We start from the raw sequence: 16,638 nt of genomic DNA on the forward strand, positions 1-16,638 counted from the left end.
AACAACAGATTTTCCTAATTAGATACTAAATTGAGGGTTGCAAATCTGATTTTGATAACATAATCATTCTTTTTATATCAATATTATTTATGTCGTAATTATTTATAACCATGCGATTATTATAAATCTCCACTTTTTGATTATTTATATATTTACTATTTTACACCACCTATATAATAATTTATATCATTGTAGAAACGACTTGTATAGCTCCATACACCCCCTCGGTAACTAAAGCAATAAAAGGTAGTTGGAGATGCAATGTCCTTTCTCAGAAATTTATGGACTACATCACATGGCTTTTACCGAGGTGCTGATGGATGCATAATGGATAGCTTCGGGAACTTCGCTAGGATGTGATCACTGACTTTCAACCAAGATATATTTATTTACTGATAACTTTATTTCATTTTTCATATTTCTACATACATACATTGAAAGTACAAAAATATCTAACTGCTGTTTTTTAGATAAATAAATTCCTTTACTTATTTACTATAGCGAATATTGTTTAACTTAGGGTAAACTAACAATAAATGGTAAGAGAAGACATTAGAGTTTAACATACATATTTAAACTCAAAAATAGTCCTCCTGGCTCTGTCGAAGAATTGGGTAGACTTTGCATAACTAAAATATTAATAGCTTATTTTTATAGGATTTACATACAATGAATAGCTCAATCATAGTTCAAGATACAAATAATTGCTTAGTACAAAAAGTTTAGGATGTGTTATAAGCATTCCAGATCACTTTTTCTCTAGGCCCTTATTAAATTACAGAGTTCTTTTTTTAAGAATGATATCATAAGGCGCTAATAAATTAATAACGTTTGTACATCCTAAGAATCATACAATTAATAATTATTAGTACATTTTATTTTACAGCATTGTTTTACCATTAAAGTGATTAATTACGAAATTCCTCATCTTATAAATAAAAAATATAAATAAATTGCAAAACCTGTTGCTAAGCGCTGATCTTGAGAACACCTAGACCAATTCGGCAAATTTTTTTGTTAAACATTCATTGAAATCCAAGAAGGTATTATATGATTAGAACTATTGGAAACGTTACCCGGAATATGTATTACCTGAATTTGAATCCAGAAAATTGATAGTGTTTTATATCTAAATTTAACTGACACCAAAACGCTGTTGACACTTTCGGCAAAAGTTTGACAAATTGGCTGAAGCATATGTTTACATTTAAATTTTATAAAATATTAAGTAGGTTAGATCAGTAGTGTGATGCCGATCGCAAATAAATAGATAAATATCTAAATTTTACTCCAGATTGCGCTAGTGACAAATTAAAAACATTTAATGCATTTGTAAAGACTTACACAACGCGACAAAGCTGTGAATTAGTAACTCCAAATATGGTTAGCTTCCTAGACATTGTGATGTGGTATTTTTATATCGGCTTATAAAAAAGCAGAGAAATGAACGCCAACGTGCATCAACTATCCATTCTGTTTCAGAATAAAATCCGAAAAACAATAAATCTTCTTTCTATACCAAAAAACCTTATTCATTATTTTGAAATAATGCATGAATTTAATAAGGATTTCCTCCTTATAACGGAAGTAGATTAGATTTCTCCCCAGGCCGTAATAGACTTCTTAGTCCTTGGTATGCACGTATCTTGTCTCCATCAGTACAGCAAGACAAACTCAACTTTGACACTGGAAATATTTTAGACAGAAAGTACATTGCAAGAGCCAGAAGGAGTTGCTTCTTGACTGAGTTATGTACACAAGTGCATATCTATGTAGCTTTTCTATCAGGGCAATAATGCAAACCCAACTAAACCAACCTAACCAACCATAATATAACATAACATAACCTAATCTAACTTAACATAACATAACGTAACGTAACCTAACCTAACGTAAAACCAACCCAACCCAACCTAACGGTTGGGGGCATTAGACCACTTTTTAATGGAAATATGTATTGTAACTAAGTGTTTTAAGGTAAAATTAATTTTTAATTTCAAATTTGGAGTCTTCCTGAGCATTAAACTAATTATTGAGCTGAATTTTAATTGTGAAAATTAAAATTTACCTATTTACCTAAAATTTACCTAAAGAGGTAAATGTTAAAACTGTTAAATTATTACAACTTATATTATACTGGAACATTCAATAATTAATACTCTTAAAATTGTAGTGTCTTAAGTTAATTATGAAGACGGTTAATAAAAGTGATTTTAATAATTCGTATTACTAATTTTGCAACATGAACTGTATATGTATGTATTTATATATAAAAATGAATCGCATAATGTGTTGCCTAGTTCTGATCTCGTGGAGGATTGAAATTTTTCACATACGGTACTTCAAACTGGAGAAGTTCCTTGACATTTTGATATGGCATTTTAACAAGCACTAAGGAAGAAATATAAATGAACACTAACATACCTCAACGATCTATTTCTTCCCTAACTACAGTCCAAAAACAATAAGACTTAAAATGATTATTTTGGAAAGTTGCATGAACTTAACTTGAATTACATGACAATGGGTAGAAGTAAACGGATTTTTTCCTAAATAGGTTTCGTAGACATGCGGGGCAGCAATGTAGGCTCAGCTGTGGCATTTTAAATATGATTGATTGATTTGAAACTAGAAATAGCTACAAACGGTATGAGTTTTTGTTTTTACACATTTGCTAAATGGTAGAATAAGTAATTGAGAGAGTAATTGCTTACAAATTTGTTTGTTTTATTTTATTGATTGGTAAAATAAGTTTTAGTAAAAGTGCTTTTTATTTATTGAATAGTCAAATAAAAGTTTTTGATATTAGTGTTTGTTAAACAAAAAAATAGTTTTATTTTGCATATTTGTCAAAGAGTAGAATAGCTTTTAGTAGGAGTGATGGCTTAAATGGTTTTTTTCTTTATTTATTGAATAGTTAAATAGGTTTTGGTAAAAATGTAAATTAGGACAAAAAATTTTTGTTGTCAGCACATGTCACAGTTTGATCATGTTATAAGTGAAAGTGAAGGAATGCGATGCGACTGGTATGAACTGTCTAAGAAGTGAGATTGTTGCTATCATTACTGGAAACGATAGCTTTTTATTTCCAACTAACACATTGTAAAATATTGTATAATACGTTTGGAAATAAATAAAAAATAACTAAAAAAATAACATTTTAAATATGATTGATTTGAACTAGAAATAGCTACAAACGTGGAAAACATTATATAAACCAGCTTAAAATCTGATGTTCGTAACCATGAACACTGAAATACAGAAGGAAAATTATTGTACGACTTTTGCATAATATGTGCTTTACTAAGCAGTAGTGTAAGGAGTTCGATTATGAAAATTGCGTGTGAAGTTGCGAGTAACAGCTATTAAATATAAAAAGATCTATTAATTTTTATCCGCCTTCACAGGTTATAAAGATTATTACAATTTTTTTTTAAATAATAGTCGCTACATTAAATTGATATAAACATAATGTAAATTGAGGTTACGTTAAAGAGAGAACCTATGATATGTTCATAATTGTTCGCGTTTGTCTTTAGGCTCTTTGTTTTCTATGTACAGTAATAATGTATGATACTTCCATATTTCAATGCAGAAAGTTCAAAAATTTGAAAAAAAATGGTATGAAATTTGTTTGTTTATAATTTTTGTTTTTTACTTCTTTACAGAAATGTTTTCATATACGTTGCAGAACCATGCTTATAATAGTTAAAATGAAAATACTGTTAGAGTTTACTTTTTCTGAGCGTATATATATATAAACTATGCGTGTTTACCTAAACAATATTCTTATTTCACACCACGTTGCAGGTTTTATATCACATGTTTGAGGCCTACAATGAAATCGGCCCGTCCAACCTCCAGTACCGGGACTTTATGGCGGGGTTCGCCTCGTTCTTCGTGGTCGCCATCGGCGGAACCCTGATAGGGGTGATATGGGGGTTCCTGACCGGTCTGGTGACCAGGTTCACCAACCAGGTCAGAGTCATAGAGCCCATCTTCATCTTCGTCATGGCCTACCTCGCCTACCTGAACGCGGAGATATTTCACATGTCCGGGATCCTGGCGTAAGTATAAACCCTTCACATTCAGTATCACTCCTGGCTTGTACTTCACATTCAGTATCACTCCTGGCTTGTACTTCACATTCAGTATCACTCCTGGCTTGTACTTCACATTCAGTATCACCCTGATTTGTAATTCACATCCAGTATCACTCCTGGCTTGTACTTCACATTCAGTATCACCTCTGGCTTGTACTTCACATCCAGTATCACCTCTGGCTTGTACTTCACATCCAGTATCACCTCTGGCTTGTACTTCACATCCAGTATCATCCCTGGCTTGTACTCTACATTCAGTATCACCCTGATTTGTAATTCACATCCAGTATCACCTCTGGCTTGTACTTCACATCCAGTATCACTCCTGGCTTGTAATTCACATCCAGTATCACCTCTGGCTTGTACTTCACATCCAGTATCACCTCTGGCTTGTACTTCACATTCAGTATCACTCCTGGCTTGTACTTCACATTCAGTATCACCTCTGGCTTGTACTTCACATTCAGTATCACCTCTGGCTTGTACTTCACATCCAGTATCACTCCTGGCTTGTACTTCACATTCAGTATCACCCTGATTTGTAATTCACATCCAGTATCACCTCTGGCTTGTACTTCACATCCAGTATCACCTCTGGCTTGTACTTCACATCCAGTATCACTCCTGGCTTGTACTTCACATCCAGTATCACCTCTGGCTTGTACTTCACATCCAGTATCACCTCTGGCTTGTACTTCACATCCAGTATCACTCCTGGCTTGTACTTCACATTCAGTATCACCCTCTGGCTTGTACTTCACATCCAGTATCACCTCTGGCTTGTACTTCACATCCAGTATCACCTCTGGCTTGTACTTCACATCCAGTATCACTCCTGGCTTGTACTTCACATCCAGTATCATCCCTGGCTTGTACTTCACATTCAGTATCACCCTGATTTGTAATTCACATCCAGTATCACTCCTGGCTTGTACTTCACATCCAGTATCACTCCTGGCTTGTACTTCACATCCAGTATCACTCCTGGCTTGTACTTCACATTCAGTATCACTCCTGGCTTGTACTTCACATTCAGTATCACTCCTGGCTTGTACTTCACATTCAGTATCACTCCTGGCTTGTACTTCACATTCAGTATCACTCCTGGCTTGTACTTCACATCCAGTATCACTCCTGGCTTGTACTTCACATTCAGTATCACCCTGATTTGTAATTCACATCCAGTATCACCTCTGGCTTGTAATTCACATCCAGTATCACCTCTGGCTTGTACTTCACATTCCAGTATCACTCCTGGCTTGTACTTCACATTCAGTATCACTCCTGGCTTGTACTTCACATTCAGTATCATCCCTGGCTTGTACTTCACATTCAGTATCACTCCTGATTTGTAATTCACATTCCAGTATCACTCCTGGCTTGTACTTCACATTCAGTATCACTCCTGGCTTGTACTTCACATCCAGTATCACTCCTGGCTTGTACTTCACATTCAGTATCACTCCTGGCTTGTACTTCACATTCAGTATCACTCCTGGCTTGTACTTAATATTCAGTATCACCCTTGGCTTATACTTAACATTCAGTATCACCCTTGGCTTTACTTACATTCAGTATCACCTTGGCTTCAGTATCACCCTGCTGTACTTCACATTCAGTATCATGATTATACTTAACATTCAGTATCACCCTTGGCTTATACTTAACATTCAGTAATTACCCCTGGCTTATACTTAACATTCAGTATCACCCTTGGCTATACTTAACATTCAGTATCACCATTGGCTTTATAATTAACATTCAGTATCACACCTGGCTTTATTCACTTCACAGTATGTCTGGCTGTATCACATAGTAAAAGGCTTGTACTTACATCAGTATCACCCCTGGCTTGTACTTCACATTATAATTTGGATGTACTTATGTTACAGCATAATTACAATGTTTAGGCTTATACTTAATTTATCACTGTGGCTTATGTAAGTGTATAAACAACTTCACATTCAGTATCACCCTTGGCTTATACTTAACATTCAGTATCACCCTTGGCTTATACTTCACATTCAGTATCACACATGGCAATTCACGTTCAGTATCACCCTTGGCTTATACTTAACATTCAGTATCATGGCTTACATTAACATTCAGTATCATGGCTTATACTTAAACATTCAGATCACCCCTGGCTTGTACACTTTTAGTTTATGCTTGTACATCACATTCAGTTTCACCTCTGGCTTGTACTTCACTTTTAGTTTCAACTGTACTTCATATTCAGTTTTACTTATTCTTCACATTATGTCTGGAATGTATGCTCAGAAATAGAAAAGGTATTAATAAATAAGATTTTTAGTAGATTATTATAATTTAGGAAATATGTTCAGGCATGTACAATGTTTAGGTAGACATCTAATATACCTACTGTGTTATGTAAGTGTATAAACAAAGTGTACGTACCTATTAATTATCATTATTTTGGCCGCAAATCTAAACCCATCTTAATAAATTTGGCATGGTTATTCTATAAGTGAATGAAAGGTCAAGATCGCTGCTGGTTAAATCTGAACAAATCTGGATGAAAAGTTTTTACACAAATACAAATGCATTTGAAGATTGTTTTGATTTGCAAGTAAAATTCAATATTTTCGAGCAAATGAATTTCTCAATCGTGGTTCTACTTCTAGTGCTCAATTACATGTGTCGATATTTTGTAGAATTTGCATAAAACCTACAGAACCAGTGGGTTTATTAACTTGGTCAGTATTTCTGGTTTTAATAATGTTTGTTTGTGTTCATTCCATTATATCAAACAATTAGTTGCAAATGAGGGATCAAACTAGGAAAAATATACCTCGCCAATGATAGGAACTCATTACTTAGTGGTAATATATCGATGAACTTGACCTCTAAAACAGTGCAGTTCCTTTCCTGAAATCTCTTTCTGTGTAATAGGAATTAACACAAAAGCCTGTTGTATTTGTTTATATTTATTTTAAAATTCGAAAAGTGCAACATTTTTTCTTTTATTTCAATATTTAGGTCTATTATGATAGTGGTGTTTTTATTATTAGTTTTTTGTAACAACAAGGGTTAACCTGTTTATTTGTGTGCTGTTCTAACACGCGCCACAAGTATGTGCACGTCTTATTTTTTAGTTTCAAATACCCGGTTATAAGAAACAACGGTTATTTCATTTTACAGTGCTCTTTTGAAAGAGGATAATAGTGTTTCTAAGCCATTGAATGAATTTGTTTGAGAATGTTTAAGGTTTGCATTCCGTCAGTCCGTTAAATTCCTAAACTCTCCCTCTCTCACGTCTTGTAGATCTTCCTTTGCCCTGCGTGGAAAAAGTAAGATCATCATCATTAAAAAGTTAAATAGAAAAATTAATGTGATTTATGTTATAAAACAATAATGATTTATTTTTTTAGTAAATATTTACAAATAATTACAAAAAAATAGTCTACGCTGAAACAAAAATGAAAATTAATTGCCTTCTATACAAAAAAGAGGAAAAATCCCCTGATTTTTTGTCGTAATTTACATAGGTAAAACCACTGATTTTATATTCTATTAAAAGAAAAAAGTTGTTTTTTTACAATTACATATTATACTTTACACTCCAACAGTCATGGTGTTTACTCAAAAGCTGTTTTATTGTCGTTAGTTAAATATTACTGATATTGTTTAGCTGCAATACCAAAACTACACACAATTCTTAAAAAGTATCCTACCGAGGTCGAGAAACAGTTACATACCACATTCCGATGTGAAATAAAATACAAAGACAGCTGTAATTTTACTAAATCAGTAAAATAAGGCAAAATAAGTATGCAACCTCGGAATGAAAGATAATAAGCTAAAATTTTTGCATATGTCTTTATTTTGATGGTATAAAACTTACCTCAAAAGTCTCATATAATCACGTGTACGCGTCTTTAGATATTTAAGGCCAAAGTTCAATAAAAATGTAATAATAATGATAATAATGCTAACAATAATAATAGTATTAAGTCATAATAATAATAATAGTTTGTGAATAATTAACAATATAACTCATTTATTTATTGTATTCTACTGGCTGACCTCACATTATCGTATATACAGGTAAGCGGTCCCCTACTCTTTGCGCTGTATCTCAAAAAGGGTTGAACGTACATAAAATTACTTCATACAAAAGTTGAAGAAAAATTTTCCGTTCTACAATTTCTCTAACCACCTTCAAAGTCATTTAGCGTAAGGGAAACGAGATATTTGCAAAAAACTTATTTTCGTGAACTTTGACCTTAAATATCTTAAGACGCGTACACGTGATTATATGAGAATTTTGAGGTAAGTTTTATACCATCAAAATAAAGACGTATGCAAAATTTTAGCTTATTATCTTTCATTCCGAGGTTGCATACTTATTTTACTGGACTATACAGTTAGTTGGTTTATATCTACCACATGGCTTTAGATGACAGCCAGGTGGCAGAAGCACATGTCTTAATGTAAACAAAGTAGATGATTTTAGATCTCCATGCTTTTCTAATGGGGGAAGTTATAAAATATCATGTTTTATTGGAAATCTTTTTAGAAATAATGGTATTATTTCCAAATCCTTCGATTAAATCCAATCCTTTGATTTTAGTCATCTGTATCAATTTTTAATGCCCACAATTTCCGTTTCAAAATTTTGCGTATAGAATAAATATACTAGTATATTACATCTTATAGAATATCTATATAAGTGATATATACAAAACACGAATTTATTATCTAAAACAGTTCAGGAAAAGCACTAAGTTTCAGTTAAAAGTCAAGGTGATATGTACAGCTATTAATACATTTATACGAGTGTGTCGTAATCTGGTGTTATTGAATATTCTTACCATGAAACGATACATTAAATGAATATTAGAACAGTTAAATTTTTGGGGTTTTTTGGTAGCATTCGGGCACGCTGTGCGGAACTTGCCTGAGTTAACAAGCTACTGAAGGCAGGAAGGATGGCATATAACAGAGGACGAAACCTCCTAGTCAGTCTGCCAGAGAACAGGATATCATAGAGGCCGTGATCTGTTATAGTCCGAAAGTTCCCTGTAACAAAGATGTGTCACAGGCCGGAAATCGGGAGCTACCAGAAGATGAAAGTACTCAGATACCACGAACTCCCAAGGACCGAGACCTGGCAGAGGTCAGGATCTGTCAGAGCCCGGGAGCAACCAGAAGTCTGGAGACACCAAAGGCCGTAAGAGCACCAGAGGTGGTGCTTCCAGTCACTGAAATCTTCCAGAGGTGGTGCTTCCAGTCACTGAAATCTTCCAGAGGCTGGTAGCTTCCAGAGTCCACAAAGCTACATTCCGGAAGATACAAGATGCCTGGAGCTGCCAGAGAACAGGAGCTATCATAGGTCGGGAACTGATAGAGGAACATGCCGCACCGGGATTAGCCGGAGGTTGACAGTTACCACAGGCTGGTACCTTCCAGAAGGCGGCATCTCCCAAATATCAAACCCGGATATTGGCCGTGAGACTTCTAAGGCTGAAAAATACCAATGGTTGGTTGCACCCTTGATTGGCTAAACTCCGAAGTGTAAATCTTCCTGAAGTTAAAAATCCCCAGAGATCAGAGGTCACGAGAAACTGATACCACAAAAGGCAGCGATCTACCAGAGGCCGGGAGGCCGGGATGTGTCAGAAGACAGTTGGATCCAACAATCTTAACCCATTCAAAATATATCGGGAGTACTAAATCACAACCAAAACGCGTTTTTGAGAGTCTTTGTTCCTGCATTTGGGAATGTTACAATTATTTCATAACATATTCATTTATATCCATGATTAACACTACTGCAACGTTCCACAAATTTAATATACCTTGCACAATTTTAAGTTATTGATTTTTCAGACAGAAAGCATATTTCTTGTAAAAGGATGGAAAACCAAACTATTTCGGGATATAACTTTGTTCAAGTAAGTAGTTTCAACGAAGGTATACAACAATTTTAAGTGTACTTGACTCTATATTTAGCGTCCAATGCCTATTAAAGCAATATAATTGAGAACAGAGGTATTGCAATAAGTAATTTGGGTCACGTTATTCCTGTTCCAACTTTCCTTGTATTTATTATTACTATAAAATATGGTTGTTTTTTTATTATGTCATAGTTAATATATTCGTAGTATTACCTAACACATCAATATTACTAGTTTATTACTAAATTGCCAGTAACATGAACAGTACAATTATGACCCATTTCCGTTGCAGAATAACCTTCTGTGGAATCACTATGAAGAACTACGTGGAGGCGAACATCTCACACAAGTCACACACTACGGTCAAGTACGCGATGAAGATGTTGAGTTCATCTTCGGAGACCATTATCTTCATGTTCCTGGGAGTGGCGACAGTCAGTGACCAGCACGACTGGAACACGTGGTTCGTGGTCCTCACCATCACGTTCTGCTCATTCTACAGAGCTATCGGTAAGTTCCACTCTACGGTTAAATATGTGATAAAGATGTTGACTTCATCTTCGGAGACCATTATCTTCATGTTCCTGGGAGTGGCGACAGTCAGTGACCAGCACGACTGGAACACGTGGTTCGTGGTCCTCACTATCACGTTCTGCTCATTCTACAGAGCTATCGGTAAGTTCCACTCTACGGTTAAATATGTGATAAAGATGTTGACTTAATCTTCGGAGACCATTATCTTTATGTTCCTGGGAGTGGCGACAGTCAGTGGCCAGCACGACTGGAACACGTGGTTCGTGGTCCTCACCATCACGTTCTGCTCATTCTACAGAGCTATCGGTAAGTTCCACTCTACGGTTAAATATGTGATAAAGATGTTGACTTCATCTTCGGAGACCATTATCTTCATGTTCCTGGGAGTGGCGACAGTCAGTGACCAGCACGACTGGAACACGTGGTTCGTGGTCCTCACCATCACGTTCTGCTCATTCTACAGAGCTATCGGTAAGTTCCACTCTACGGTTAAATATGTGATAAAGATGTTGACTTCATCTTCGGAGACCATTATCTTCATGTTCCTGGGAGTGGCGACAGTCAGTGACCAGCACGACTGGAACACGTGGTTCGTGGTCCTCACCATCACGTTCTGCTCATTCTACAGAGCTATCGGTAAGTTCCACTCTACGGTTAAATATGTGATAAAGATGTTGAGTTCATCTTCGGAGACCATTATCTTCATGTTCCTGGGAGTGGCGACAGTCAGTGACCAGCACGACTGGAACACGTGGTTCGTGGTCCTCACCATCACGTTCTGCTCATTCTACAGAGCTATCGGTAAGTTCCACTCTACGGTTAAATATGTGATAAAGATGTTGACTTCATCTTCGGAGACCATTATCTTCATGTTCCTGGGAGTGGCGACAGTCAGTGACCAGCACGACTGGAACACGTGGTTCTCTATCACGTTCTGGTCATTCTACAAAGCCTAAATTTACATTGGTGTCATTAGAGATAACGAATTCTTGTGGTCGCCACTATAGTTGCAAATAAACTCAAGAGTATGACGTGTGATCTGGGTTTAGTACTATATATTCATACTCGAGAGAACAAATGAGTTAATTATAGTGTATGAATAGTCTTATTGTGTTAAAATTATGTTAGTATTGTAATGCTTTCAGTAGGATCTAACTAAAATTCACGTAACATAAAACGAAATTCGGTAGGGAGAAGGATTGCCTTCTATATCCCTCACGAGGTACACCTGCTGAGACAAAAATATGTCTATTACCTTAAGGGGTAACACTCTACTACATCTGTGACATACAACAAAATTAGCATTCCTATTATCCTTACCTTAGTATCCTATGATGGTGAACCAGTTCCGTGTGCAACTCAACTTCGCCTGTAAATGTAACTATAGTCTCTAGTACATGTGTAATGCTGCTGAGCACTGTGGTGAACCGGGTCCGTGTGCAACTCAACTTCGCCTGTAAATGTAACTATAGTCTCTAGTACATGTGTAATGCTGCTGAGGCACTGTGGTAAACCGTTCCGTGTGCGACTGCATTTCGCCTGTTAATGTAACTATGGTCCCTACTACAGGTGTAATGCTGCTGAGCACTGTGGTGAACCGGGTCCGTGTGCGATTCAACTTGACCTATTAATGTAACTATGGTCTCTACTACAGGTGTAATGCTGCTACTGCTGTGGTGAACCGGTTCCGTGTGCGACTGCATTTCGCCTGTTAATGTAACTATGGTCCCTACTACAGGTGTAATGCTGCTGAGCACTGTGGTGAACCGAGTCCGTGTGCGATTCAACTTGACCTATTAATGTAACTATGGTCTCTACTACAGGTGTAATGCTGCTGACTGCTGTGGTGAACCGGGTCCGTGTGCGATTCAACTTGACCTATTAATGTAACTATGGTCTCTACTACAGGTGTAATGCTGCTGACTGCTGTGGTGAACCGGGTCCGTGTGCGATTCAACTTGACCTATTAATGTAACTATGGTCCTCTACTACAGGTGTTAATGCTGCTGACTGCTTGTGGTGAAACCGGGTCCGTGTGCGATTCAACTTGACCTATTAATGTAACTATGGTCTCTGCTACAGGTGTAATGCTGCTGACTGCTGTGGTGAACCGGGTCCGTGTGCGATTCAACTTGACCTATTAATGTAACTATGGTCTCTACTACAGGTGTAATGCTGCTGACTGCTGTGGTGAACCGGGTCCGTGTGCAACTCAACTTCGCCTGTTAATGTAACTATGGTCTCTACTACAGGTGTAATGCTGCTGACTGCTGTGGTGAAACCGGGTCCGTGTGCGATTCAACTTGACCTATTAATGTAACTATGGTCTCTACTACAGGTGTAATGCTGCTGAGCACTGTGGTGAACCTGGTCCGTGTGCGATTCAACTTGACCTATTAATGTAAACTAATGGTCTCTACTACAGGTGTAATGCTGCTGACTGCTGTGGTGAACCGGGTCCGTGTGCGATTCAACTTGACCTATTAATGTAACTATGGTCTCTACTACAGGTGTAATGCTGCTGACTGCTGTGGTGAACCGGGTCCGTGTGCGATTCAACTTGACCTATTAATGTAACTATGGTCTCTACTACAGGTGTAATGCTGCTGACTGCTGTGGTGAACCGGTTCCCGTGTGCGACTGCATTTCGCCTGTTAATGTAACTATGGTCTCTAGTACAGGTGTAATTGCTGCTGAGCACTGTGGTAAACCGGTTCCGTGTGCGACTGCATTTTCGCCTGTTAATGTAACTATGGTCTCTACTACAGGTGTAATGCTGCTGACTGCTGTGGTGAACCGGTCCCGTGTGCAACTCAAACTTCGCCTGTTAATGTAACTATGGTCTCTACTACAGGTGTAATGCTGCTGACTGCTGTGGTGAACCGGGTCCGTGTGCGATTCAACTTGACCTATTTAATGTAACTATGGTCTCTACTACAGGTGTAATGCTGCTGAGCACTGTGGTGAACCTGGTCCGTGTGCGATTCAACTTGACCTATTAAATGTAACTATGGTCTCTACTACAGGTGTAATGCTGCTGACTGCTGTGGTGAACCGGGTCCGTGTGCGATTCAACTTGACCTATTAATGTAACTATGGTCTCTACTACAGGTGTAATGCTGCTGACTGCTGTGGTGAACCGGGTCCGTGTGCGATTCAACTTGACCTATTAATGTAACTATGGTCTCTACTACAGGTGTAATGCTGCTGGACTGCTGTGGTGAACCGGGTCCGTGTGCGATTCAACTTGACCTATTAATGTAACTATGGTCTCTACTACAGGTGTAATGCTGCTGACTGCTGTGGTGAACCGGTTCCGTGTGCGACTGCATTTTCGCCTGTTTAATGTAAACTATGGTCTCTAGTACAGGTGTAATGCTGCTGAGCACTGTGGTAAACCGGTTCCGTGTGCGACTGCATTTCGCCTGTTAATGTAACTATGGTCTCTACTACAGGTGTAATGCTGCTGACTGCTGTGGTGAACCGGGTCCGTGTGCAACTCAACTTCGCCTGTTAATGTAACTATATGGTCTCTACTACAGGTGTAATGCTGCTGACTGCTGTGGTGAACCGGGTCCGTGTGCGATTCAACTTGACCTATTAATGTAACTATGGTCTCTACTACAGGTGTAATGCTGCTGAGCACTGTGGTAAACCGGTTCCGTGTGCGACTGCATTTCGCCTGTTTAATGTAACTATGGTCTCTACTACAGGTGTAATGCTGCTGACTGCTGTGGTGAACCGGGTCCGTGTGCAACTCAACTTCGCCTGTTAATGTAACTATGGTCTCTACTACAGGTGTAATGCTGCTGACTGCTGTGGTGAACCGGGTCCGTGTGCGATTCAACTTGACCTATTAATGTAACTATGGTCTCTACTACAGGTGTAATGCTGCTGAGCACTGTGGTAAACCGGTTCCGTGTGCGACTGCATTTCGCCTGTTAATGTAACTATGGTCTCTACTACAGGTGTAATGCTGCTGAGCACTGTGGTGAACCGGGTCCGTGTGCGATTCAACTTGACCTATTAATGTAACTATGGTCTCTACTACAGGTGTAATGCTGCTGACTGCTGTGGTGAACCGGGTCCGTGTGCAACTCAACTTCGCCTGTTAATGTAACTATGGTCTCTACTACAGGTGTAATGCTGCTGACTGCTGTGGTGAACCGGGTCCGTGTGCAACTCAACTTCGCCTGTTAATGTAACTATGGTCTCTACTACAGGTGTAATGCTGCTGACTGCTGTGGTGAACCGGGTCCGTGTGCGATTCAACTTGACCTATTAATGTAACTATGGTCTCTACTACAGGTGTAATGCTGCTGACTGCTGTGGTGAACCAGTTCCGTGTGCAACTCAACTTCGCCTGTTAATGTAACTATGGTCTCTAGTACAGGTGTAATGCTGCTGAGCACTGTGGTAAACCGGTTCCGTGTGCGACTGCATTTCGCCTGTTAATGTAACTATGGTCTCTACTACAGGTGTAATGCTGCTGAGCACTGTGGTGAACCGGGTCCGTGTGCGATTCAACTTGACCTATTAATGTAACTATGGTCTCTACTACAGGTGTAATGCTGCTGAGCACTGTGGTAAAACCGGGTCCGTGTGCAACTCAACTTCGCCTGTTAATGTAACTATGGTCTCTACTACAGGTGTAATGCTGCTGACTGCTGTGGTGAACCGGGTCCGTGTGCGATTCAACTTGACCTATTAATGTAACTATGGTCTCTACTACAGGTGTAATGCTGCTGACTGCTGTGGTGAACCAGTTCCGTGTGCAACTCAACTTCGCCTGTTAATGTAACTATGGTCTCTAGTACAGGTGTAATGCTGCTGAGCACTGTGGTAAACCGGTTCCGTGTGCGACTGCATTTCGCCTGTTAATGTAACTATGGTCTCTAGTACAGGTGTAATGCTGCTGAGCACTGTGGTAAACCGGTTCCGTGTGCGACTGCATTTCGCCTGTTAATGTAACTATGGTCTCTACTACAGGTGTAATGCTGCTGAGCACTGTGGTGAACCGGGTCCGTGTGCGATTCAACTTGACCTATTAATGTAACTATGGTCTCTACTACAGGTGTAATGCTGCTGACTGCTGTGGTGAACCGGGTTCCGTGTGCAACTCAACTTCGCCTGTTAATGTAACTATGGTCTCTACTACAGGTGTAATGCTGCTGACTGCTGTGGTGAACCGGGTCCGTGTGCGATTCAACTTGACCTATTAATGTAACTATGGTCTCTACTACAGGTGTAATGCTGCTGACTGCTGTGGTGAACCAGTTCCGTGTGCAACTCAACTTCGCCTGTTAATGTAACTATGGTCTCTACTACAGGTGTAATGCTGCTGACTGCTGTGGTGAACCGGGTCCGTGTGCGATTCAACTTGACCTATTAATGTAACTATGGTCTCTACTACAGGTGTAATGCTGCTGACTGCTGTGGTGAACCGGGTCCGTGTGCGATTCAACTTGACCTATTAATGTAACTATGGTCTCTGCTACAGGTGTAATGCTGCTGACTGCTGTGGTGAACCGGGTCCGTGTGCGATTCAACTTGACCTATTAATGTAACTATGGTCTCTACTACAGGTGTAATGCTGGTGACTGCTGTGGTGAACCGGTTCCGTGTGCGACTGCATTTCGCCTGTTAATGTAACTATGGTCTCTACTACAGGTGTAATGCTGCTGACTGCTGTGGTGAACCGGTTCCGTCTCTATAAGCTCAACAAAGTAGATAAGTTCGTGATGTCCTATGGTGGTCTACGGGGTGCGGTCGCCTTCGCTCTTGTGCTGCTGATCAACCCTCGGTATGTGAAGTTGCAGCCGATGTTCGTTACCACCACCATCGCGGTTGTCTACTTCACCGTCTTCTTCCAGGTGAGATACTCTGATCCGAAACATAATACAATATCTATAGAATTTAAAAGAAGAAGGGATAAATGTTTTTAAATAGGCTCGTAAATATTGTACCCTGTATTGTTTGTACGAGTATTGTGCTTCATTGTTTGTTGGCTGAGCTTTAACGAAACCTGTCAGTCGTGGTGCTTATTGTTTGTCCAGACGATAACTTGAAAACAAACTGCC

At 38.8% G+C, this 16,638-nt stretch overlaps 1 protein-coding gene across 2 annotated transcripts in view; it reads left to right on the plus strand.

The window, feature by feature from the left end:
• LOC124353580 (sodium/hydrogen exchanger 3) overlaps positions 1–16,638 on the plus strand; it is a 173,119-nt gene that overhangs the window by 113,815 nt on the left and 42,666 nt on the right. For both annotated transcript variants that reach the window (XM_046803482.1, XM_046803483.1), the window contains exons 4-6: positions 3,811–4,067; positions 10,317–10,534; positions 16,229–16,431. In XM_046803482.1, the coding sequence (XP_046659438.1) occupies positions 3,811–4,067; positions 10,317–10,534; positions 16,229–16,431 (678 nt within the window). The remainder of the gene's footprint in view (positions 1–3,810; positions 4,068–10,316; positions 10,535–16,228; positions 16,432–16,638) is intronic.

The sequence above is a fragment of the Homalodisca vitripennis genome, chromosome 2 (genome assembly GCF_021130785.1).
Source record: "Homalodisca vitripennis isolate AUS2020 chromosome 2, UT_GWSS_2.1, whole genome shotgun sequence".
NCBI classification, from domain to species: domain Eukaryota; kingdom Metazoa; phylum Arthropoda; class Insecta; order Hemiptera; family Cicadellidae; genus Homalodisca; species Homalodisca vitripennis.